General features: G+C 40.9%; 1 protein-coding gene across 5 annotated transcripts in view; it reads left to right on the plus strand.

Moving 5' to 3' along the window:
- WDFY2 (WD repeat and FYVE domain containing 2) overlaps window positions 1-25,248 on the plus strand; it is a 191,217-nt gene that overhangs the window by 154,610 nt on the left and 11,359 nt on the right. For all 5 annotated transcript variants that reach the window (XM_073014359.1, XM_073014358.1, XM_007960447.3 and 2 more), the window contains 3 exons: window positions 8,851-8,977; window positions 21,100-21,205; window positions 25,139-25,240. In XM_073014359.1, coding sequence (XP_072870460.1) covers window positions 8,851-8,977; window positions 21,100-21,205; window positions 25,139-25,240 — 335 coding nt within the window. The remainder of the gene's footprint in view (window positions 1-8,850; window positions 8,978-21,099; window positions 21,206-25,138; window positions 25,241-25,248) is intronic.

The raw sequence follows: 25,248 nt of genomic DNA on the forward strand, positions 1-25,248 counted from the left end.
AGAAGAATATAATATTCCCAGCTGCTTCGCATTTTTCACTTCCAATTTGCCTTCCAGCTCCCTGCAATCTGGTTTGTCATTATTATGCCACTGAAACTGCTGTCCCCGAGGTGACCAGTGGCCTGCTGGGACACGTTGTAAACCTTGTTGTACTTTTCAGCAGCATTTTACATTGTGGCCATTCCTTCTGGCTGTAACTGCCTTCCTTTGGCTTTTCTTCTATGATGCTGCTGGCTTTCTCAGGCTCCACTGTGGTCGGTTGTGTCCCCAGGATCTTCCCTGGATCCTCTTCTCTTTGTGCTCTGTGCTGTCCCTTGTCATCTCAGCCATTCCTCCCAGTCACAGAGTAAAATTGTCATTATCCTCAAATTCTTCACAACCCAGTGAAAGACAAAAACTAAAGCACAGTCCTAGTGCATGGTGGCAGGGGCTGGTGGGAGCGAGCACCTCGCGCTTCTGGGAACACAGAAGGGCAGCCCACTCGAAGGAGGTGGAGGCGGTTAGGAACGGCCTCCTCGGGAGTCTGCCTGACCTCAGATCTTTGGGGATGAGTAAGTATTGAGTTCATGGAAAACAACTGAGAAGAGCATCTCAGGCAGAGAAAACCAGCGTGTTCAAGGCAAGGAGATGTGCAAGAGCATGGCTCTCTTGAGAACTGCTAGTCACTCTTTTTTGGCGGAAGCACTGGGTATGAGGGAGGGAGAGGGGAGGTCAAGGTGGAGGGGCAGCCAGAAAGCAAGAGTCACTTCCCATCACTGAGACCGTGCTGGGCATTATCCTGATGTCACTGAGAGACCATTAAAGAGTTTGAAGCAAAGAAGGTAACCTGATTGGATTTTAAAAGGTTGTCTGGCAGTAGAGAGTGGAATTGGAAAGCTAGTAGGGAACTGTCCCTTGAGAGGGGACTGTGACAGTGGGAAAACAAGGAGTGGGTGGATTCAAGGTAGAATTCAGAGGTGCATTCTGCCGGCCTGGTGATGGACCTGATGGTTCCCAGGTTCGCTTTAGGCAGAGGTGGCTTTCAGCGTGACCTCTTGACTCTTCAGTAATCAGGCACGCACCCACTCACAGTATGGTGGCTGATAGGAGCCCTCTGAGTTTTGTATTGTTGCCTCCAGGTCAGAAAAGGACAGTAGCGGCTTCTTAGCACTCTTGTCAGCCACATGTGGTTCAAGGGTCCCATGTTTTGCAGGCTTGTTCTGATATGAAATATGATCTTGGCATTGTGTCTTATCTTTCCTAAAGAGTTTAAAGCATTTTCACTTTATTTTTATCAAGAAATGTATTTGAGAAAAACAGGAAATGGCCCAGGAAGGTCGCTAACTAACAGGAAGGCAAATGTAGCAGGTCAGATGTTACCTTATTATTGTTCCTAAACAGTGGTATCTGCCCATCACTAATGTGGCTGCAATACAGCTCATTCCTGTAAAGCTAGAGTGAGGACCTGTAAGAGAGTCCATGGTGATTTAGACATATTGTTGAGCTCTTCCTAAGTGGTAGGCTCATTCTGGGCCCTGGGAGGTCCCAAACACAGCAAGTCTCAGTTCTGGGAAAGAGATTTTTGTAAGGACAAAACGAACACCCTAAAGTTAATCCAGTTCCATTAAAGGGCAGCTTTGGAGGTCCCATCACTCCAGATGCAAACTCAGAAGCAGACAGGTCTTCAGTATGTGTCCAGAGTCATAGCCCTTCACCCCATCATTCTCTCTTACAGTACAGAAGGTCATAAAAAATGTGGGTTAATGAGGGAATCGACCTAGTAGTCATGCCCAGAGGCCAAAGCATAACATTTTTCTAATCTCTAGGGATTTAGGAAACTAGTTTTATGTTCTTATGCTCCCTCTACTGGTTTTCTTTCTGGAGCTAAATGCCAAATATCACAGTTCTTTGCTATTTCTGCAGAAAGTAGAATGTATTTCTATGAAAAAGTCAAAAACTAACTTAGAGGAGTTGCTTTTGTTTTTCTTGTTTTGTTTTGTTTTGTTTTGTTTTTTGAGACAGAATCTCGCTCTGTCGTCCAAGCTGGAGTGCAGTGGCATGATCTTGGCTCACTGCAACCTCCACCTCCCAGGTTCAAGCAATTCTTCTGCCTCAGCTTCCCGAGTAGCTGGGACTACAGGTGCCCGCCATCATGGCCGGCTAATTTTTGTATTTTTAGTAGAGGCAGGGTTTTACCATGTTGACCAGGCTGGTCTTAAACTCCTGACCTCAAATGATCCACCTTCCTCAGCCTCCCACAGTATTGGGATTACAGGCATGAGCCACCGCACCCGGCCAAAAATCATATTTTGACCATTGGAAATTAATAGTGTTAATACAATCTTTTTTCTTTTATTTCTAAGAAATTATTTTATTAGCATGAACATATTTGAAACAGGAGGGCTTGAATGTAAATCTGCCAAAGCAAACTAATTAATGAATAATTAAATGCAGACTTATTCATGAGCTGTTAGGGGAATCATTGAAGGGAACCGTGTAACTATAACAAAAGAAACTAAACAAACTAAGAAAGTCACAGTTCATTGTAAAGAGGCAAGTTCATATAATTTAGAACTTCAATCTTTGTTTACAGTGGAGACTCACACAGATCCAGTGTATATAAAGTGCAGGTCAAGAGATGTGAATTGTCATCCATAGTCAGTCATCCACTCACTCTATATACGATGGTGCCAGGATATGTGGGTGAATAAAACAAGCATAATCTTTGCCCTTATCCATCTTCCAGCCAGCATGGAATGCATGCATTAGACCAATAGTTACAGAGAATTCATCCAAACATTATGAGTAGCAGGTGCTGCGGAGCCGTGATGCGCACAGTGGCTTCTTTAGAAGCAGATAACAGAAGGTCCTCTCCTCTTGCAGATAATTAAAGGGAGGCTTCCCAAAGAAGTGTTTTGTTTTTGTTTTTGTTTTTTTGAGACAGAGTCTCGCTTTGTCACCCAGGCTGGAGTGTAGTGGCACGATCTCAGCTCACTGCAACCTCCATCTCTTGGGCTCAAGCAATTTTCCTGCCTCAGCCCCCTGAGTAGCTGGGATTACAGGTGCATGCCACCACACCCATCACATTTTTTTATTTTTAGTAAAGATAGTGTTTCACATGTTGGTCAGGCTGGTCTTAAACTCCTGACTTCAGGTGATTTGCCCACCTCAGCCTCCCAAAGTGCTGGGATTACAGGCGTGAGCCACCGTGCCCAGCCAGAAGGTGTTTAAAGGAGAAAACGGAGTTACGTAGGTGGTGGGAACATTCCAGACCCGTTGGGAACATTCCAGACCTGGAACAGCAGCCTAGAGTGGGAAAATGTTAGCAACCACCCAAAGGCAGGTGACCTTACAAGTAGTGGTGGGAGCTTCAGGCACTATTCTCAGGTGGGAAACCAGTGATGAAGTTTAAACAGAGTAGTGACATGGTTTGCATTTTAAAAAGCCACTGTGGCAGCAGTAGGTGGTAGATTGACTGGGAACAGAATGGATGGAGGGAGACTGTTAGGAGGCTACTGCTGGAGACCCTTAGAACGCTGACTTTGTTTGGACTGGGGGACAGCAGTGTGTGTGGAGACAAGTGGAGGAGATTTAAGATCTGTTTGGAGAGCAGGGGTCAGCAGCATTTGGTAACTAGGGTAGCAGTGACTCCCAAGGCTTCTGTGTGGAGCATGTATTGACTGGTGATGGCATTTCCTGAAACCTGGAGCACTGCTGGGAGAGCAGGTCTGGGAGAGAATAGCACTGTGATGCGTCCCTGGGGTGGCAGCAAAGAGACAGCAGGCTGAAGAGTTATGGATCTCAGGAAGAAGGTGTAGTCTAGAGACGGAGGGCATTTAGCTTGACAAAAACCCTTGTCACTTCACCCTAGAGCAAAATGGAGCAATCAAAAGATCAGATATTGTATTCAACAGGCTCTTAGTCTCCTTTAGCCTCATGTTGGCCTGCAGATATTACCCTTGAGGGTGTGGTGTGACACTCCCTCTGCTGAGTTACCAGATCACACTCTGGGAAAGACAGACCCAGCAGTTTCCAACCCTGATTTTGTAACACTTCACGTGATCATTCACTTTTGCAAGGTATGTGGTAAAAGTCTCAAAAAAATTAGTTCCCTAAGCATTTTGGTAATATATATTACATTTCTAAAAATATGTATACTCTCGGATTCATTTCTATGTTTGGGATTCTCTTCTAACTAATTGGAAATGTGAACAAAGTTGTGTGTGTAAAAATGTTCATCTTGGAAAAATTTATACTTAAAAGTTGAGAAAAATCTAAAAATAGTTTAAATAAGATACATACGTGGGAGATATTAGCCAGCCACTAAGAGTTATATTTATGAGAATATATAATAGTATACATTGTATAATTATGAAAACTTTTAAAAGTATTTTGGAAATTTTTTATATTGATAAAATACATATAACCTGAACTTTACCGTTTCATCCTTCTAAGTGTAATGCACAAGTCAGTGACATAAAGTACATTCACAGTGTTGTACAGCCATCACCACTATCCATTTCCAGAACTTTTTCATCATCCTTAATAGAAGACCTGTGCCCACTAAAGAATAACTAGAAAACTTTATTTTTAAGAATTAAACCATTTTAATTTAAAAATTATTCTGTAGGTCATATTAGGGAGATCAAAGGAAGGGAGAAGCATAAAATGAAATGCTGAAAGGGACCAGAAAGATGGATTAACTTGAAATGAAGTCAAATGAAATGGAAGAAATGCTTTTTGTCATTTAAAATAGAAACACTGGAAAACCACAAGCATTGAAGCCCTGGGCTCTGCCCCCGTGTGGGTTGGGGTATGAGGTGGGTGTCTGCACTGCCTGGAATGCAGGCTGGCTGAAGGTGGTTGACTTCCTCTGCTGCCAGAAGTGTTAGGAGAAAGAACTATACAGTCCATCAGGAAGGCCTATGTGCAGAGAGATGCAGGAAAAATTCCCTCAGAAGGGAGAGGCCACTTCCGTCAGCACCTCTCCTCACTGCATCTCTGACCCTTGGTGTCTTGCACAGCCTTCCCACCAGCCCCCATCCCAGGCTGTCCTGGATGCCTCTTGCTTATTGTCCTCCTGTTCCTCTCTGTCATTCAATGCAGCAGATCAGTTGAGTAAACATTTATTGAACACCTCCTGCATACCAGTCACTATGTGCTGTGCTGGAATACAAAGATACATAACCCAACTTATAATCCAACCAAGTTCAATATAGTGGGGTCTGTGTAACAATAGAGATACGCACAGAGACTGGAACCTCACCTGGATTGAAGGTGTTGGGAAGGCTTCCTGGAGGGAGAAAAAGTTACTTGGGTGATAAAAGGCAGGACAGGCATTCCAGACAGGGGAAGCAGTCACATATCCCGTAAGAGAGTGGCTCAACCAAACATAATGTGCATGCTCTTCTTGTTCTCAAAAGTAATCCATCATCTTATTGTTTTTTGGTGGGTAGAGTCTAAGTCTTATTTCATTGTGTCTGCCGAGCCTAGCACAGTTCCTCCACATAGAAGAGGCTCAATACATGCTTGTTGAACTGATTTGAAATGAATGCTGTGATTTATCATTTATGGGCCAACTTTCAAATGACCTCGTTAGGACATTTACATAGAGCAGGCATAGGACCCCAGAGTTATTTATCCCCTACACCATCCTAAACTTCTCCTTGTCTTGCAGCTTTTCCTTCTGTCTCTTCCACTCTGGGCCCTGGGAGGGCCTGATGAATATACCCTGACTTGCTTTAACCACATTATCTATTCCCCTTCCTAACTCTCTGTGTTACCAAAAACTCCCCTTCCTAGCCCTGGCCCCTTCTGGCCTGATATAATGTGGCAAAGCTAGAGACTGGTCTTGTTTTTAAAACCTTAATTGATCTCATGATGGCTGGGATAGCATAGAATAAGCTGGTCACTGCCTTAAGGCTGACTCAACAAAGGACACTGTCACAGAGATTGTATAGATGAGGTCTCCTGTACTGTAATCATAGCTGACATTTGTTGAGTGGTGCTTCCTATGTGCTAGGCACTGTTTTGTGTGCTTATATATATTAACACGTTTAATCTCAACAACACTGTGGGTTAGGTACTGTTATCATCCCTGTTTTACAGATGAGACTTATGAGGCACATAAACATTAAATAACTTGCCCAAGGTCCTATACCTAATAAAGATAGAGCTGGGATTTAAGACTAGATTCTGGTTCCAGAGCCTGTACACTTATAATACCGTATCCAAACTTTCTCTTCTATCCCCATAAACCATCCTCATTCCCTATTCCCAACAAAGAAGGCAGAGAGCTGGATCTTCATGGTGCAGTGTTTTTTGTTTTTCGTGTTTTTTGTTTTGAGATGGAGTCTCACTCTGTTGTCCAGGCTGGAGTGCAGTGGCGTGATCTTGGCTCACTGCAACCTCTGCCTCCTGGGTTCAAGCAATTCTTCTGCCTCAGCCTCCCAAGGAGCTGGAACTACAGGCATGCACCATCACGTCTGGGTAATTTTTGTATTTTTAGTAGAGACGGGGTTTCATCATATTGGCCAGGCTGGTCTCAAACTCCTGACCTCGTGATCCGCCTGCCTCAGCCTCCCAAAGTGCTGGGATTACAGGCGTGAGCTACTGCACCCGGCCCCATGGTGCAGTGTTCTTAGATGTGTTCTTAGATGTGTAGGTGTATATTGGTCAGGGAAGTCTAAAGGTATCTGTCACCTGGGTCATGGTAAACCCTATTTCAATATTTCCATGTTGATTCTGACAGGATGAACAACCCTTACAATTAAGTCTTTCTAACTGAGTCTAGTAAACCTTTCTAATCATTATTTTTACCAGTGCCCACCATTATTAAATCTGATCATGATGCCTTAAAGAACCTGAGCTACCCATTTCACATGTTATATAGGAGAAATCAAACACTTGCCACTTTTCTCTTATCTATCCCCCCAGTTGGAGTGGCTTAGTCAGTCAAGCAAGACCATCTCAGAGATTGTCCTTGACATGGATATTCCATGACCGAAAGACGTGAGCAGTTGAACAGATGAAGGCATCACATTAACAATAGTAGTCAGCCAGGCACATTCTTCCCATGCGCTAGGGACTGTTTTGTGTGCTTATATATTAACCCATTTAGTCTTAACTCATTTAACCTAATTAGCCCATTTAATCTAATATTAACCCATTAATAGATGTCATATGCCTGTTTAATCTGCCAAGAACAAAGCCAAGGGCATTTCTTTCATATTCTCACTCCTTCATTCAATCATTTGCCCATTTGTCGGGGCTTATTGAGTGCTTGCTGTAGGTAAGCCAGGCAGAATTCTAGGTTTTAGTGATCTCGTGGTGAACAAGCCACAGCTCCAGCCCTCCTAGAGCTTCTGTCCTACTGGGGCAAGAGACAATCAATTAAAAAAAAAAAAACAATAAGCAGGAGAGTGATGCCTGTAGTCAAGGAAGGTGTTTCTGAGGAGGTGACCTTTAAGCAAGAACTTGTGTGAAGTGGAGAAAATGATCTTTATGTTTGCATTCATCTGCTCCTTCATTCATTCAGCTGACAATACAGTTTAACAGACAACACAGTGAGCGGCCTCACCGTGTTTGGTTGCTGCTGTGGGGAATGTTGGTGGTCGGGGGTGAGGGCTGGGCTGCTTGTGGTGGCTAACCACATATGCACTGGGGGAAGCCATGTTTGTTCTTACACGGGCAGGAGTGTATACCAGCAGCATAGGGTGCAGGTTTAGGAAAACGCTAGGAAGCATAATCCAGAATAGTAGAGTTTGGGGTTCCCCCTCACTTTTTGATCTTAAAAAACATCTTACTAAGAAGAGTCATATGACAAATAAGAAAATATTCTCCTGAAACAAATGTATGAGAGAAACTTCCCTGAAAGCTTTTAAAGTATAGCACTTCATTAGAACAAATGGATAATCTAAATAAGAAAAATATCAGATTCCAACAAATGAGAAGCTATTTTATGTTCTTTTCAGAATACAGTATGTTTTAATAATGTAGAAAAATGAGTATTTCTGACATTCTTAAGTATTTGCAGGCTTTGTGCTCATCTTATGTGGAAAGAATTATTATTGTTCTCAGTACATAAGGGTTTGATTTGCAAAGGGACTACCATAAAAAATCTATTATAATGTTTTATAGCCATACCACTAGAGTAATCCTAATAACCCACATCTGTACTGCACACTGCAGTTTAGAGTGGTAGAGTGGTCCTATGTAATTGATCGAATTCTCACCACAACCCTATGAAGTAGGTAATGGCTGGGTTGATGTTATCATTCTTAGTAATAGTCCTAGTGGTCATGGTGTTACCATCATCTGCATTTTACAGTTGAGGAAACTGACATTTAAGAACATAAGTAGTTTTCCCGGAATCTGTAAATTAAAATTCCCAAAGAGCAAACATAATTTTAAATTCTGATAGTGTGGCCTAATTAAATCTGATATTCAAGAATAAAAAATCTAATTGAGCATTTGTAAACCCCATTTCCTTCTCATCTGTCATTGTCAGGGGTGGGAGGTAGGCAGTAGTTAAGAAAATGTGGTTAATATTTCCAAACACTGCAGTGTTTTCCATTCTTCTTAGAATTATGTCTCCCTTTTGAAGGTCAATTTATTGTCTTTTTTATTTTCTTTTGGTGTTTATAGTAATTGATTTTATGGTATATGAAATGTTGGTGAAAAATGCTTAAAGGGTGGGAATTTCCTTGGAGCCAATTTTTTTCTCTTTGGGTACTTACTTGTTTGTTCTTGCCACAAGAGTTTATTGTGTGCCAGGAACTGCACTAGATCCTGTCTCCGCTGCATTCACATTTCTTTGGTGGGCAAGAGTCTCACCTTGTGACTGACGTCTGGTTGTGTCTGTCCTCTCAGGTGGGGTGACTGCTCTCTGTTGGGACCCGGTCCAGCGGGTGTTGTTCTCAGGCAGTTCAGATCACTCTGTCATCATGTGGGACATCGGTGGGAGAAAAGGAACAGCCATCGAACTCCAAGGACACAAGTAAGGATGCTGGTGCTTTCATAAAGACTCTCAGCTGACAACCAGAACAAAGGAGTGCAGCTCAGTCTCTATGGCAGGATCTTAGCATGGGAAGGAACATGGCGGGAACACAAATACTGGCCACTTTGATTTATAACTGTGTAAAACTGTGTTTATATACTTATACCCCATTTTATTCCACAGAGCGTCTGAGAGTGCTTACAAAAACCATAAAATAAAGTAACGGCAGTGAATAAATAAAAGGTAAAAATTAGAACTGGGAAGAATATAGCAGTAAAAATTTGAGTGAGGAAAAAAAGAGCTTAAAAATACAAGCTGTGAAGGCTTAGAAAATTTATATAATTGAGTTCAAATGTGGCTTCAGGCTCCTTGGCAGCATACGGAAAAGAGAAGAGGTAAGACCCTTCACAGTACATTTTGTACTTGACCAAATATTTATTGAGTGCTTGCCTTGATTCATGTCAGGCTCTTCTTCCTTAAGGGATAGGTTTTAGGGGGCTGAGAGGAAGTACAGAGAAAGCCTTGCATTTCCTTGGAGCAGTTCTCAAACTTTGCTGGGCACAGAGAATCTCTGAGGAATTTGTGAAAAGATGCCCGGTCCCTGTCTGCTAAGATTCTGGTTGCCATCCAGAGCTGTGTGGATCTGTGCTTTGACAAGCTTCCCAGGCAACTCCCCAGTGGTGACCCTCAGCCCACACCCTCAGACGCCCTGCTGTCCCTGGGGGCAAAGCCTAATCTTTTTGCATAAAAGAATGTTAGATCTGCTTTACAACTCTAGTGCTCATCTGAATTGTTTTTTGCTCGTTAAGTTTTCAAAATGATCTTGAACAACCCTTGACAGCCATAAACAATTGTTTGTAATGCTCCTATGAACTAACCAGTTTTAAGCAACATTAGCTTTTCCTGTAACTCTGCTTGGAAACCCTAGTTTTAAAATATTCTCCTAAATAGTTAAATCTAGTTTGGAATTGTTGGACATAAACTAATTAAATTTTGGAGGACCCATGTACAAATAACTGTTTTAGTTTTAGAATTTAGTGTTAGAGAAATAGCTATTAAGCCCTTCTTTCTCATAGTGGAGAACAGAACAGCTGTCTGGGGTCACTCCTGGCTTGTGGGGCCACTCAGACCTTGTCATCAGTTCATTAGAGGAATCATTCCCTTATGTTTATCTTTATGACAAGAGAACACACATCCATGTCCTGTAGAAAGAGTTCACATCATCCATGTAAGAGAAGGAAAAAGGAAACCAGGGCCGGGTGCGGTGGCTCACACCTGTAATCCCAGCACTTTGGGAGGCTGAGGCAGGTGGATCACGAGGTCAAGAGTTCAAGACCAGCCTGGCCAACATGGTGAAACCCTGTCTCTATTAAGAATACAGAAAGTAGCCGGGCGTAGTGGCCTGTGCCTGTAATCTCAGCTACTCAGGAGGCTGAGGCAGGACAATTCACTTGAACCCGGGAGGTGGAGGTTGCGGTGAGCTGAGATTGCACCATTGCACTCCAGCCTGGGCAACAGAACAAGACTCCGTCTCAAAAAAAAAGAAAAAAAAAAAGAAGCCAAAGCACAGTTGTGTTTAATAACACTATTATCATCTAATCTACCACATAATTCCTGCCAACTTGGACTTTCTCAGAGAAGCAAAATGCAGGTTTTGAATGAAGATGACTAATATTTACTGGACTCATTCAGTTTAACTCCTAACTGGTTTTATGTGTACACAGTGGTTAATAAAGACTGCAAGCACTCTTGCACGATTTCATGCACCAGATGCTGAACTGCAGCAGTGCTTAACACTAGCATCACTGTGTGCAGAGGGCCCTTGACCTGAATGGAAAATGTGGGTCTGGGAAACTTACCCCTATAGTTTGTTAAGAAAGCAAAAACTATAAAGTTTAGATAAGTCTCTCAGTTCCAGAAAAACAAAACTTTAACAAATAGGTCTTCCAGTTCTAAGTACAGACTTGTCCTTTTAGAAAATGGAATAAACCCTGCTTGGAGTTATGCTGATAGAATCGTGCCCTTAGAACTTGCACAGGTAAGCAGGCAGGCTGCTGAGATCAGGAGCCACTAGGCAGAAGTGGCTTTACACAGGATGGAAGGCAGAAGGCCTTTGCCTGGTGCTTTATTCAATTCAAGCTTAGTAATACGTAAAGTAAGCTCTATGAGGGACTTCTTGTCATCAAGTTTTAACCCCGGGGAGTGGTGGCTCTGGTGTCACAGAGCCAGGAGAGTAAACTTCCTCAGCATCAATCAGTGTCACTCTGTTAGAGTGATCTGAATGCCAGGGTGGGGATAGAGAAGCCTCTGGAGCCGCCGGAAGTAGTGAGATGGCATGGAAAGAAGGTTTCGGGATCATCTGGCAGAAAAGGAGACCACTTTCAGGCAGGCAGGGAACAACTTTCGCAGCCACCATTCCTTTATCCTGAAAGCCAGCTGCTGGCATTCAGTGATTCTCGTATTTGAGTAGCACCTAATATTTTGTGAAAGAACTTTCAAAACACACAGACTTCATTTAATCTTGGCAGTAACACTATAAAAGAGAGAGCTCAGATACCATTTTTAGAAGAGAATAGTGAAGTATTCAATATTAGTATTCAATATTAAGCCCCAGCTGATAGCTTAAATCTCTAAACCTTAACTGAGTCCAGCAGGGAGCTGCTTAGCACCTTTGATATATCCAGCCCTCAGTAAGGCACTGGGGATACTAAAGTGAACATTTATTGACTAACACATGGTCCCCAACATGCCCGGTGATGTTTGCTGATGCTTAGGCCTCAAGGCTGCCCTTTGCTTTCCTACAGTTCCTGGTTTTCCTTCCACCCCCAGAGTGACTGATGGTGGCCAGAGTTCCAAATCGGGGACATAACTGGTGAGCCTGGAAACCGGGGAGAGCAGACTGGCCTCCCCAGGATAGGGAGACTGCCCTTCCTTGGTATGGAAATGTCCAGCCATTCTGTTGAGGGACAGCTGCACATGTCTTCTGTTCTGAGTTCCACAGCTTCTTACCATCCTTCAGCAACAGAAAATGTGACATTTTTATAACTAGCTCGATTTGGTGTGTAAAAATCCCATAAAGCAGAGAACGCTTTAGCACCAAAGAAAGTGATTGATGACAGTGAAACTGTTTCCAAGTCCAAGGGAAAAAAGCTAAGAAAGTATTCTTTTATACGGTATTATCTGCATTGGAAGCATTCTGGTGTATTTATTCCCTGTAGCAAGTGGATCGTGATTGTGTGCTGTGCTAGCTCTGTGGGAGGAAGGGCAAAAAAAAAAAAAAAAAGGCTCCAGATTCCGGGACCAGTTATGTTTGCAAGCACCAGTTACTAGTTGGATGATTGTTACAGAAACATAAACCTGGACACTTATTGTCCCATGCCTACCTTGTCATAGCTAATAACGGTACTTGGTCTTTTTAGATCCCTTTTAAATTCTTATATAATACTGTCATTTCATGACCAACTTCATGCCCATAATTTTTCTTTCTAGTAGTGTTTTCCTATCCTTCTAAGACTTGATGGTGATTTAATATAACCTGACTTGAAGCACCAATAAAGATCTTTGCTACTCCTCATATTGGAACCCTCTACCAAGACTGGATTCAGCGGCTTATGTGAGGCTAGGTCACAGTCAGGACCCCTGGCACTTCCAGTCTGTGGATTTGCTTTTTCCTTCCAAAATCCAAGCTCTTGATTTCTCTCTTACTGCTCTTACCACGCATGAGAATTTTGTTATAAGAGTTCTCAAAACCTTTTGGTAAAGAAATAGGCCACTTGTAAATAAATATACATTGAGAGAATTTGTGCTTTTTTCCCTTGTATCAAGTAAATTGCATTGAAAGTTATAAAAGGAGTAGTATTCTTGCATTCAGCTTCTGGGTTAGGGGACAGGAGGACAAGGATCAGTACAAATGACAGCTTTCTTTCTGCTCAAATCTGTGAGATTTAAGAGCATTTCCCACTGTGGTGCTAGGGAACTGTTAGGATAGAGGGAAAGAGATGTCTTTTTTATTTCTAACTATTTAGCTAAACACATAATAGATCAAAATACCAGCCATGAGAGTTTTCATAGAAGGTAGAATCTTCTCAAAGACAGAAGGGCTGGAAAATGTGGTCATTAGTGTGCAGGCCTCTGAGTCGGGTCAAACTGTATTTGAACTGGCCCTTCTGCCAATGGCCTGCAGCCTCAGGCAAGGCACTGCACCTCTCTGATCTTCAGTTTTCTCATCTCTAAAATAAGGACAAAATTGGAAGGAAAAACTCTCACAAGGTTGTCAAAAAATATAAATGATGTAATGCATGTAAAATAATCAGCCCAGGAGTACAGGCCTGGTAAATGGCAGTTGTTAAGATTACTCTTGTTAAAAATTCCAAGTCAAAAATCCTGCCTCGGGATCTGACTACTGTTTCTCTTTGTAGAATTTCCTAAGGAAATATTGACATATATTCAAAACTCAGTCAACACATGTTTACTGAGCTCCAGCTACATACCAGACTTTGTGTTAGATACTCAGGACACGAAAGTGAGTTAGGAAATAGCCCTGCCTTTGTGGAGATGTGCTACCAGTACGAAAACAGGCAAAGGTGGCACCGTTCACCAATTTTACTGGAAAGTGGGAGGCCTCAGTGCGGGGGGCGGGGGTCACTCTTGGTTTGGATGTTAGATGAAGAGATTCTCATAGTTCTCAGGATTAGGAGGTTACCTAGAACAGAGAATAGCATGAACTAAAATACAGTGGGTTCAGGAAATACAAGTGGACAGAGGACGAGAGCCTAATCTAAACCTTCACGCTGCCACCAAACAGCAGAACATCACTGGTGCTCAAACCAGTGCCCCCAAACAGGGGTCCCTGAGTTCAGGTTTAGCCTGGCAGTGGGCCAAGGATCCCTGAGGAAGCAGATCCCTTTTAGGGTGCTTTGGCTTGGGATGACCCTACATAGTACTGTCTGGGAGACCTCACTCGCGTGGATTGCTCACAGCCTTCTCTGGTCCTTGGAGCTTGGAAGACCTATGCATATAGGAGAGTGAGATCTCTGGTAGTAGAAGCATAATTAGATGCCCACTAAAAAACCTAAACTTTTCATCAAAGAAATGAACAATGCTATACATTTGAGTTCCCCTTACTCTTGAGGGATGAAGAAAGGCTTAAGTTGACTGTTGGGCAGATGTTAGCTTGTGTCTGAGATCTGTTTCTCTAAAAACGTAAGGCCTTCTCTACCCTCTCCCTTAATCATCAGACACAGGACTGGCTTCATGGGCATGTGACCTGTGCAGTCACACAAGGCCCCATTCTTAGAAGGGCCTCACACTTGGTTTAATGAGCTGCTGCCACCATCTTGTAATTCTTAATCAAGTTTTTTAAAGGGACTCTGTATTTTCATTTTGCACTAGTCCCTCCAATTATATAGCTGGACCTGACAGACATATGTTGCTGCTAGGACTGGTGAGAAAGGAAATGAGGCCATCCCACTAACTGTAGTATTTATAGATGGCAGATCCTGGTGGTTGTGAAAAGTGGGGGTTTTGTGCACTTGTAAGAGCATTTGCAGTGCAGTACATGGTAGCATTTGTCCATGAAATAATGACCAGTTTTGAAATGCTTTCTAGTATAAATGCTACAGTGATGTCAGCTGAAACACAAATGTTAGAAGGTATCTTTTCATTCTTCATAACCCTAAACCTGTAAACCTGCGATGTTCCCTCACCTAGCTTTTAACTGCAAGGTGGGTATATTTTGAATCCCTAAATCAAGAAGTCTAGAGCAGCTTTATTGTCAAACTTGGAATCCAGCATTCATCACTGTGTTTTACTCTTCTATGTTGGAATATTAACAGTACTGGAGTCCCATAAATTATGTATTTGTTGCTGAATGTTGCTGCCAGCTATGAGTGGCAAAGCAGTTCCTTATGTAGCTTATTTTGGTTTTACAAGATCATTGATGTGTATCAAGATGCCTCAACAAATGAAATGTAGTTCAAATCATACAGTTACGAGTCTGTGCAACTAGGCAGATTTTTCTTGCCCTTGAGTGTCACAGTGGTGGCACTCTGTACTTTAAAAAGTGTGAAATAACCACCAGGAGAGATAGGGAAAACCCAATTGGCTTTTTAAAAAATGAATACATGTCAAAGATTTTATATTAGGCATCAATTAATAATTAACTAACTGGCAGAGTAAGAGGTTACAGTCAGTCCAAAGGAAAATCCAAAGAGTAGACACATACATAGGCAACGGAGAATGTGAAAATGAATTTGTTAGCAGACGCACAGCTGGCTTCTCCCATGGGCAGGGTGGGGTGTGGGATTAGGTGTGTCTTCACTGGACAAGATTTGTTTGCAATAATATCAGTATTCTTTATAGAGTTGTAAGTAGATTAGTAAAAATACTAAAAGATGTAGTCCCCTGTAGAATCAGATAGCCCAGGAGAGTGTGCTAGACAACACCTGCAGTTCTGCTGAAAAGATGACCAGTGATCTCTTTACCCATTTCAAGTCTTTCTGAGTTTACCTGATTGTGCTTCGCCCCTCCTCCCCTGTGATCATAATAATCTCAGTGATTATCCTTCATCACACACAAAAAAAAAAACCCAGGCTGGTCTCAGGAGGTTAGTCCTGATTATTTATATTGGTAGAGTAGAGAGTCTTAATGAACCATATAGACCACTCATATTTGCTTTGCAAATCCAGAGCCACACAGTATCCAACAATTTTGTGTTAAGCCCACAAAATTCACTTCTACCTGGAAGTTTTTATAAAGAATCTTGCACTGGACTTTTCTTTTCTTTCTTTCTTTTTGTTTTTTTTGGAGACAGAGTCTCGCTGTGTCGCCCAGGCTGGAGTGCAGTGGTGTGATCTTGGCTCACTGCCATCTCCACCTCCAGGTTCAAGCCATTCTCCTGCCTCAGCCTCCCAAGTAGCTGGGATTACAGGCATGCGCCACTATGCCCAGCTAATTTTTGTATTTTCAGTAGAGATGGGGTTTCTTCACATTGACCAGGCTGGTCTTGAACTCCCAAAGTGCTGAGATTACAGGTGTGAGCCACCGCTGGACTGGACTTTTCAGAGCCTCTAAAATTTGCCATACCAAGGCTAGAAAACTAAGCTCAAGAAACTCTACTGTATTTCACCTACAGTACTTGCAACAGTTGAATTCCTCAAAGTTTCCACCATTTGCTAGGTTCTTGGCCTGGTACCTTCCTTACCAGTTGTAAGGCCAGGACCCTGCAAATCAGATACCAGGCCAGTTTTCCTGGGAAGGCTTTGTAAGTTGGCTCTATGAGTTCTTAAAGTGGCTAGTCATATCTGATTCAGTGAGCATCATTCTCACACATGACACTCCAGGTTATACAGTTGATTTGCCCAGTTATATCTTGCCAATAGATTCTCATTGAATCAATGCAAATAACTGTGTTTCCATGAAAATTAAGGAGTCTCTGTAACAGTTTTCTTAAATTCTGGGCAGTCAGTGAGAATTGGGTATCATTTCTTAAATGTTTTGATTTAACCTATAATACCAGAGTTTATGAAATTGTGGGTTAGAGATAGCTTTAAAATAAGAGAAAAGGCATCCTCATATATCCAGAAAATAGAACATTAAAACAACATCAACAGTATTCCAGACAAATAACCACAATAGAATTTCCCTGTTCTGTTCATTCAGTTCTATGAATGAACTGTAATTAATTCTTGTTCTGATGGTTCTTGGTTTAGCAGTTCACATTCATGAAGCCATCTGCATTCAGACTAAAAAGGGTCCAGAAATCCAAGGAAATCCTGACTCAATCCACTGGCACAGCTTAAAAATTATCTAAGCAATGTCAGCTCAGTGGCCTGTGCCAAAGAGTCTGTTCTTTGAAATATCAATATTTTAAGATACCTAGTACAAATAGTTCTTTTCCATGAAACTCTGAGGTTATCCTTTATTGAAGTCACAAACTCTATAGCAGGGCCTTCAGGCAAGGATCAGAATAATACAGAAATTATCTACAGATTATAGATATTTTGTAACTTAAGGGTTAATTTGTAATTGTGACCAATGAAATCAGAATGAGGGAAAGTAAAATTTCCCATTGGGATATGCTATATGACTATTTCCTAAGAATTGTGATCAGTATTTCCCCATGGGTAAAAACATATTATAGACAATAATGACATCAGGAAATCTCCACAGTCTTCCAATAAAACATAATTTCTGAAATACTAAGAAAATTTTTTACTTACTGACTTAACCTAGGGCCAGCTGAGCATCTCTTCTGATCTGACAATTATTCCCATTTACTCTTAAAATAGTAACACATCAAACAAATGCAATTATTTATAGCATTTCTTTTTTAAATGTTTTTTCCTTTTTCATACAAGGTCTCACTGTGTCACCCAGGCTGGAGTGCAGTGGTATGATCACAGCTTGCTGCAGCCTCAACCTTTCAGGCTCAAGTGATCCTCTGATCTCAGCCTCCCTAGTAGCTGGGACTATAGGCGTGTACCACCACATCTGACTATTTTTTTAATTTTTGTAGAGACAGGGTCTCACCATGCTGCCCAGGCTGCTCTCAAATTCCTTGGCTCAAGCAGTCCTTCTGCCCCAGCTTCCCAAAGTGCTGAGATTACAGACATGAGCCACTGCACCTCACCACATTTCTCTTTTCGTAAGACAAGGGAGCAAGTCTTTATGATTTTCTAGGACCTCTTTGGGAAATCTTCAGGCATAAAACACATCCTAAAAATTTTATTTTTTCAAAACAGACGTTCAGTTTGGAAAGGCAAAACCAGGGTTGTATATAGTAAGACATTCTTCTTCAAAGGGGTTAACGTGTTTAAGTTCCCTTGTCCGTTGTTCCCTGCTCTCAAGGCCAGACTTCCTTACTCTCTGTGTTCCCTTGCCCTGGGAAACAACCTTCCTCTCAGTCTTTACCTATAGAGCCCACATTCCACATCTGCTACTCCCTCTGTAAATCACCCCTCCCGTTGCAATGCCCGCTACCCCCACCGCCAAAACTGTTTTCCCACCAGTGTAACCGCATCCCTGCACTTCTCAAGTTAGCCAACCAAGTTCAGCTTAGATTGTGCAGTCCAACTCTAGCCAATGGAGACTGGACACAGCAGTAGGAGCCAATGCGTTAGGGATAAAGCCACTGTTTTCCTTTGTTCGGTATGCTCTTGTGGTGACCAGACTAACGAGCAGCACCCTTCTGCAGAAGTAAACTTTGCCTTGCTGAGAAATCAACTGTCGGAGTGTTCATTTTATTTGTTACTTCAGGCTTTATTTCTAACAAGAGTTGTCAAGGGAATTTTAAGTGGGGTAAGATAGGAGCACGGCTGCTTAAGAAGTAATACCTGGTTATCTGTATAATTAAAGCAGTAAAACATTTTAAAATAAGCATAGATGATAACACAATTTTAAATAATTTAAAATTCTTTTCACACGTGAGTACTTCTTGTTCTCTGTCTTTTTTCTTCTTAAGAGCATTAATCGAGTCAACATTAAAGTACTGAAAATAATTCTAGTGAGACACAGAATCTCTGCTAGCCAGGCAGATTCCACAGAAGGTAAAGAATATCCTTTCACATTGTAGGCATTAATCAGTAAACTAACGAAGCAAGCCATCAAAACTGAGGAAACTTAGCCAAAATTGTAATGCATCTTATAGCTTTTTTTCAGACTAAAGTATTATAAGCCAAAGCAAGTAAAACCCGCTTTCCAAGTTTTGTCCTTCATTTTTCTCTTTCATATTCCAGAACAAATTGACACTTTAGTATTGCCCTTTTCATCTTCATTCTCTCAAAAGTATACAGTGGAGTTTTCCAGAAGCTATAAGAAGTGATATTATGATTATGATAAATACAGAAAGATGATTATCCAGCTCTCCTATTAAGTCAGATATTAGAAAGACTTGCAAAAATATTAAAGAATGTCATTTTTCTCATCATAATTTTTTGTTTTGGAAAATTTTTTTTTTTTTTATAAAATATGTGACATGTTAAAATGAAATGGATTCATCATTGCTGTTTTCAAATGAATTAATGTTTTTAAAATTTCTCAGTTTTATTTCCAAATACAGTAAACATTGATCATTGTCACTTATTAAACCAAAGCTCTTTGGTGTCCTCAAATAAGTTTTAAGAGTATAAAGGGATTGTGAGACCAAAAAGTTCAAGAACCACTGCTTTGATACAAAGCTAACCTGTTTTTCTTCGAAAAACAAAAACCATTGTATTTCTTTTTCATTAATGCTCCTGGCATAATCTCAACCACCCATTTAAATTATAATAATTAACCAAAGAAACTAATTTATATTTCATAGAGAAAATTAGGAGGAGGGAGGATATGGATAAATCATCCCATATAATCATTTTAGCAGACTAGCAGAACTCATGAACACGCATTACTGAAATTTCCATAGTGACATAAGGCACTTTTACATTCCCTTAAAGTGGCAAAAAATGAATTCATGTATTGACACAACTCAAAGGTATAGCCTCACTATAGCATAGAAAAATAAGAAGCAAACATATGTAAACTTAATATTATACTTTATACAAAGTCACAGTATTCTAACTTATGTAGACATTATCTAGGTATCCAATGGTTATTGATTAGCTCAGGTTAACATTAGTCCATTTTGTTACCTAAGGATCTTGGAAATTATCTTTAAGTTGATATGCTACAAAATATAATTGCTATTCATATTTAAAAAGTTTGTCAGAATAATTATTCAATTCAACTGAACATAATTTATATTTTTAATAATCTTAAACATTATGTATGAGCTCATTTGACCAGCTATCCTGAATAAATTTAGGATAAATAAAAATAAAATGCACACTTGTATTCTGTTCAACACTAATAAATCAGAGAAACATGTAACATTTTAAAACCTATGTTACTAGTCTCATTTGCCAAATGAAACTTAATTTTATGAACTTGGATTCTTGAAATATTACTGAATTGGCTAGCAGTTTCTGTTAAAAGAATTTTTATGTTTGAGTCTAGCAGGTTCACAATATTAGAGGTTTGATGTTCTGTGATTTTAAGAGGACTCAATTTAGAAAAGCACTTGTTTATCTGTATCAGACAATCAGAACAAGTTCTTTTAATTTAAAAGGTATCATAATCCCATTTATTGACACCCTCTGGAAATAGGAAAGCATTCCACACACAGCAAGAGGTGAAGGCTTTTCTGGATTATAAACACATAGACAGAGCTTAATAGCTTTAGGTTTTCAACTTCAGCCACAGATCAAGAATAAACAGAAACACAAAAAAAATCACCAGTCCAGATATCAAAGAGCTGTTCTCCTTCCCAGTAGAAACAATTCTTCATTGATTTGAGCTCAAAATAGACAACCATACAAAAAAAAAAAAAAAAAAAAAAACAACCCAAGAAACTATATACCCTATTCTCTCACCCAACAAAGATAGATCTCTGTAATCCATTGTTAACAATCACTCAGACCATAAAACTAAATTCTCCATCATCTTTGCTGCCAAGAAGGAATAACTTGTCAGCCCTGCACAAACTAGAAAGAAAAATAAAACAGAATCAGGAGAGAGAGAGTAAAAACTAGAGAAATGGAGAGCCTGTGAAATTCAGGTCTGTTACTACTATGGATTCACTTTGGGAGCCAAGAAAAGGCACGGCTGGTCCTAAGCCACTTGTGAGGTACACACCTCAGGCAACACAGTTTACCTGGCTGTGTCAGGTAAATCCGGTGGGCATCTCAACGGATGACCTCCAAAACTCTTCAAGGATAATTTTGTAAAAGGGAAAATCATGACTCCTGAACAAATATAAAATGAACATAGGCTATAGATTTTAATTACTTGAGGAAGGAGGGAACCAGTAAGAAGTTACAGTCCATTCAACAATCAGCGTTTTTCCTTAAGTGTTGTAACTGACAGATTACCTCTTCCTGAGGCCTGAACATGTCAAGGAGCATTCAGACTTATTTTAAATCCCGGATACTCTTCTGACCTTTAGCATGCTGAAAATTCCATCAGGTTTCTAAGATCTACACTTGGGGCTCAGAGTGAGTGAGCACATTGGCTGACTTTGCCGAGGTTTCTGCAGCGAGGCCTTGCATTTGTTCTCCTAAGCTGTCACTAACCCTTGGTTTCTTTCACAGCGACAAAGTCCAGGCCCTCTCCTATGCGCAGCACACGCGCCAGCTGATCTCCTGTGGCGGTGATGGTGGGATTGTCGTCTGGAACATGGACGTGGAGAGGCAGGAGGTAGGTGGCACAGCAGGGTGGGGTGGGCCTTATGGTTCTGGCCCTCCTCCCTTCCTGCTTATTTCTTATTCCTTTATGATTAAACCATGAAATAAGGCATGTAACGTCAAAGAATTATAGCATAAAAGGAGTTGTTTCGGTTGAGTTTTTTTCCCCCCCTCACAAGTTGGCATGTAACATTCCTGTGATGGAGATTTCGTAAGAATTTTGACTGAGACTAAGCTGTTTAAAACTGTTACACCATTCACAGCAAAAGTACAGGTTAGGAAAAGAAATCATCTACTTCCTGGTGATTAGTCCTTTGGTATAAAATGCCCTACAAAAACAGAGGACTCACGTGATTTATGTCATGGAAGAAAATAGTGGCTAAGATGAAGCAAGAATCCTTAGTTTGGTATTAATAGAAATACTAGAAATAATTATTTTGTACTTTGTAAGTCATATTCTAAGTAGTTCCCCAGATATAAATATATCCTTAGTTTTTTAGCACGTATTTATTTACATGTTATCAGAACATTCTTTTTTATGAGCTTTCATTTTAATCTTTGAACATCTTAACGAATATGTTTCCTGCATATCTCCTTTGACAAGTACTTTGAAGTTAACCATTTTCCCATTACATTAGAATTATTCTGGGTAGACTTTCCCTTTGACAATGCACATTCTTATAATTAATTTCTTGCAGGATACAAGAGTTACATAGAAAATAAACATTTTAAAAAGACAAAAGTCTCCCACCTTCTTTCCATGCCCTCACCCCAGTCTCATTTCAAGAGAGTAGTTGCTATTACCCACAATGTAATGCCTTTTTCAAATGCCAGTAATTATATGCTTAAGAAGATTAAAGCTTTATTTGCTCAGATCTTAAGTGCATGGGAATTCTATTACTAACTAATCAAAATGATCATTACTGTTAGAAGGTGGGGAATTGTAGAACATTGCTTTTGAAAACTATACTTGGCACCATTAATACGAAGGCTGGAGATGTTTGCAATGAGTGCCAGTCATGCTAACCATGTTCCCGCATGGCTGGTGATTATGTCCTGGGTTGGGTTCTGCATGGCAGCCTGCTTTGGGTTAGGGACAGTCACACCTGGTCTTTCCTGACTTCTTTCTGGACCCACCTAACCAAACCAGGGGAGGGGAGAAGGACCCGATTCTTTTCCCTTGGCGCATGCAGCCTGGACCCTTTATGGACAGAGGCCAAAGGAGGGTAACAGTGTGGTGTCCAGAGATGGAACCAAGTGGTTGATGGGCAGTTCTTTGAGCAACCTTGTTTATGAGCCTCTTGATATGCAGATATAGAGGCACCCAATACTATTGACTAATTTAAAATCTTAGTGAGTCAACACTCTAAATAAGCAATGGAGATTGTTCCATTCATTTTTTTTGCAAGTATCATTTTTATAAACATAAGTTTCCTGAGATTTTTGTTTTAATCTTAGCCTCTATGGAGCTGCTTCCTAGTTATGATAAGTGCTGTGTGATGCTCACCTTGGGAGGTCTGCGACATATAATGAAATCGTCTCTAACCTGAAGTACTGACAGACTTTCTGAAAGAAAAGGCTTGTAGGAGGAAACTTCAGAATTCTATTAAACGGTATAAATCATGAAATTATAGTTGATATATGCTAGAGCATCAGTGCTGGGTATTTTAGAAGGAATGGAGTCATCATTGGCTAATGTTCTCAGTGAAGGATTGATGGAGGAACATTGTGCTGAAGGATCAACAGGGTCTGGATATGCTCTGAGCAGGAGCACCTGGGCTTTGCAGGCCAAGAAACAGCAAGAGTAAGGACAAGGTGAACACGACAGGTTGATGCGGTGCATTAGTGCTCATGAGCAGTTTAGAGCAGCAGTCAGATGAGAGGATGGCAGCTAGCTGAAAGATAAGGGCAGACAATGGAAGACCTTGAGTAGCTGGATGTAGATCGAGCGACATCTCATAGGTTGAACAGGTGTCTTATACAGTTAAGAAAATCCATTTTTGTTAACTTTTAGCATTTTTTAAAGGTATATATTGTATATAATATTCTTGGTAGAAAAGTTACAAAGTACTCATTAGTAAATAGAAAAGATGTCAGTTACTCATACTACCACCACCCAGAAATAGCACTCTGAACATGTTGGCATACATCCTTCCTAACATTTTTCTCTACACATAACACGTATGTAAGACTTTTTTTTTTTTTTTTTAAACAAAAAATAGAATCACAAACATGCTGATTTATTTTTTTTCCACTTTATCGGTCCTTAACTCCCAAATGCCTCCTCATGGATACCCACTGTGATGCATTTAATGTGTGTCCTGAACACACGTGCTTCCTTATAAAAGGGGTGTGTGTGTGTGTGTGTGTGTGTGTGTTTTAAAGTTTACATAACTCAGCCGGGCGCGGTGGCTCACGCCTGTAATCCCAGCTTTTGAGAGGCCAAGGCGGGTGGATCACTTGAGGTCAGGAGTTCGAGACCAGCCTGGCCAACATGGCGAAACCCTGTTTCTACTAACAATACAAAAAAAATTAGCCAGGCATGGTGGCAGACGCCTGTAATCTCAGCTTCTCAGGAGGCTGAGGCAGGAGAATTGCATGAACCTGGGAGGCGAAGGTTGCAGTGAGCCAAGATCACACCACTGTACTCCAGCCTGGGCAACACAGCAAGACTGTTTCAAAAAAAAAAAAAAAAAAAAAAGTTTACATAACTGATGTACTGTAAGTCTAGTTCTATTTCCAACTTTTGCCATTGAACCCTTTTGAGCACTACCATCCTGCTGTTTCTTGTGGTGCTTCTGCACAGGACCCCATCATGTGCACTAGTCACATTTTACTTCTCTGTTTCCCAAGCAAAGGGCATGTAGACTGGCACAGACTCCCTGGTACCACACACAATGCCCAGATGACCTTCTTGTATGTGTCCCCTCACAGACCTGCACTGTGTGAGACTCTCAGGGCCATAAACCCAAGAGTGGGATCAATTGAAGGTGTATTCTTGATTTTGCTAAATGCAACCAAACAGCTGTACTCATTTATACTTCTAATGGAGAACAGGGAGTTTTCTGATACCCCACATCCTCACCAGTAGCAATTGTTCCCTCCCTTTCTGGTTTTGCCCTTTTGGAGACAGAGGTAAAATAGTATCTCATTTTTATTTGCATTCTCTGCTTAACAGTAAATTTGAGCCTCTCTTCATGTATGTTAGCCATTCAGACTTCCCTGACTGTGAACTGCATGCTCATATCTTTTGTATCTTCTGCCCGTTTCTCAACTGTTTCTTGTAATTTCCATACTGATTTTCCAGGGGTTCTTTGTATACAGTAATTTGCAGGAGTTGTTAGTTACAAACTTTATAAATATCTTCTCCTAGTCTGTCTTAACTCTGTGCTGTGATACTGTTTAATAACCTGGGGGTTTTGTGTTAGTTTATTATATATTGAACGTGTTCCATGTCTTTAAATATTTATTTGTTTTTACTACATAATTTTAATGGTAATAAGTTGGTATTCAAGAAATTGTTTCACAAACAAACATTAATACTACCCCCTCCAGCCTCATCCCTCGTTTTCCCCATCTGTGCTCCATCCATCCCCAGGTCTCAGTTGTCTTATTTGTCTGAGAACTTCAGCCTGGGTCAGAGGCTCCTGTGATCCCTCTGCCAAAGCACTCTGTGCTTCTCCCTCTTGGGCCTTCACACACTTATGCTTATGTAAATAATTATTAATCGTATTTTCATGATGGTGGAGATTCTTATTCACCACTACATCCCATCCCCAGGGCCTGCCACAGAATAGACATTCGGTAAATATTTTTTGAATGATTGACTGAGAAATCACACCTCTTTTAAACACATCGTGATTGCTCCGTAAGTTTCGTCAGGATCAGTGGTTCCATTGTCCTCACTGCTGGCCACAGTGACCTGTTCTGTGCTTTATTTGACAAGACCCCTGAATGGTTGGACAGTGATTCCTGCCAAAAGTGTGATCAGCCTTTCTTCTGGAACTTCAAGCAAATGTGGGACAGTAAGAAAATTGGTCTAAGACAGGTGAGTGA

Source organism: Chlorocebus sabaeus, chromosome 3 (genome assembly GCF_047675955.1).
Source record: "Chlorocebus sabaeus isolate Y175 chromosome 3, mChlSab1.0.hap1, whole genome shotgun sequence".
NCBI lineage: Eukaryota > Metazoa > Chordata > Mammalia > Primates > Cercopithecidae > Chlorocebus > Chlorocebus sabaeus.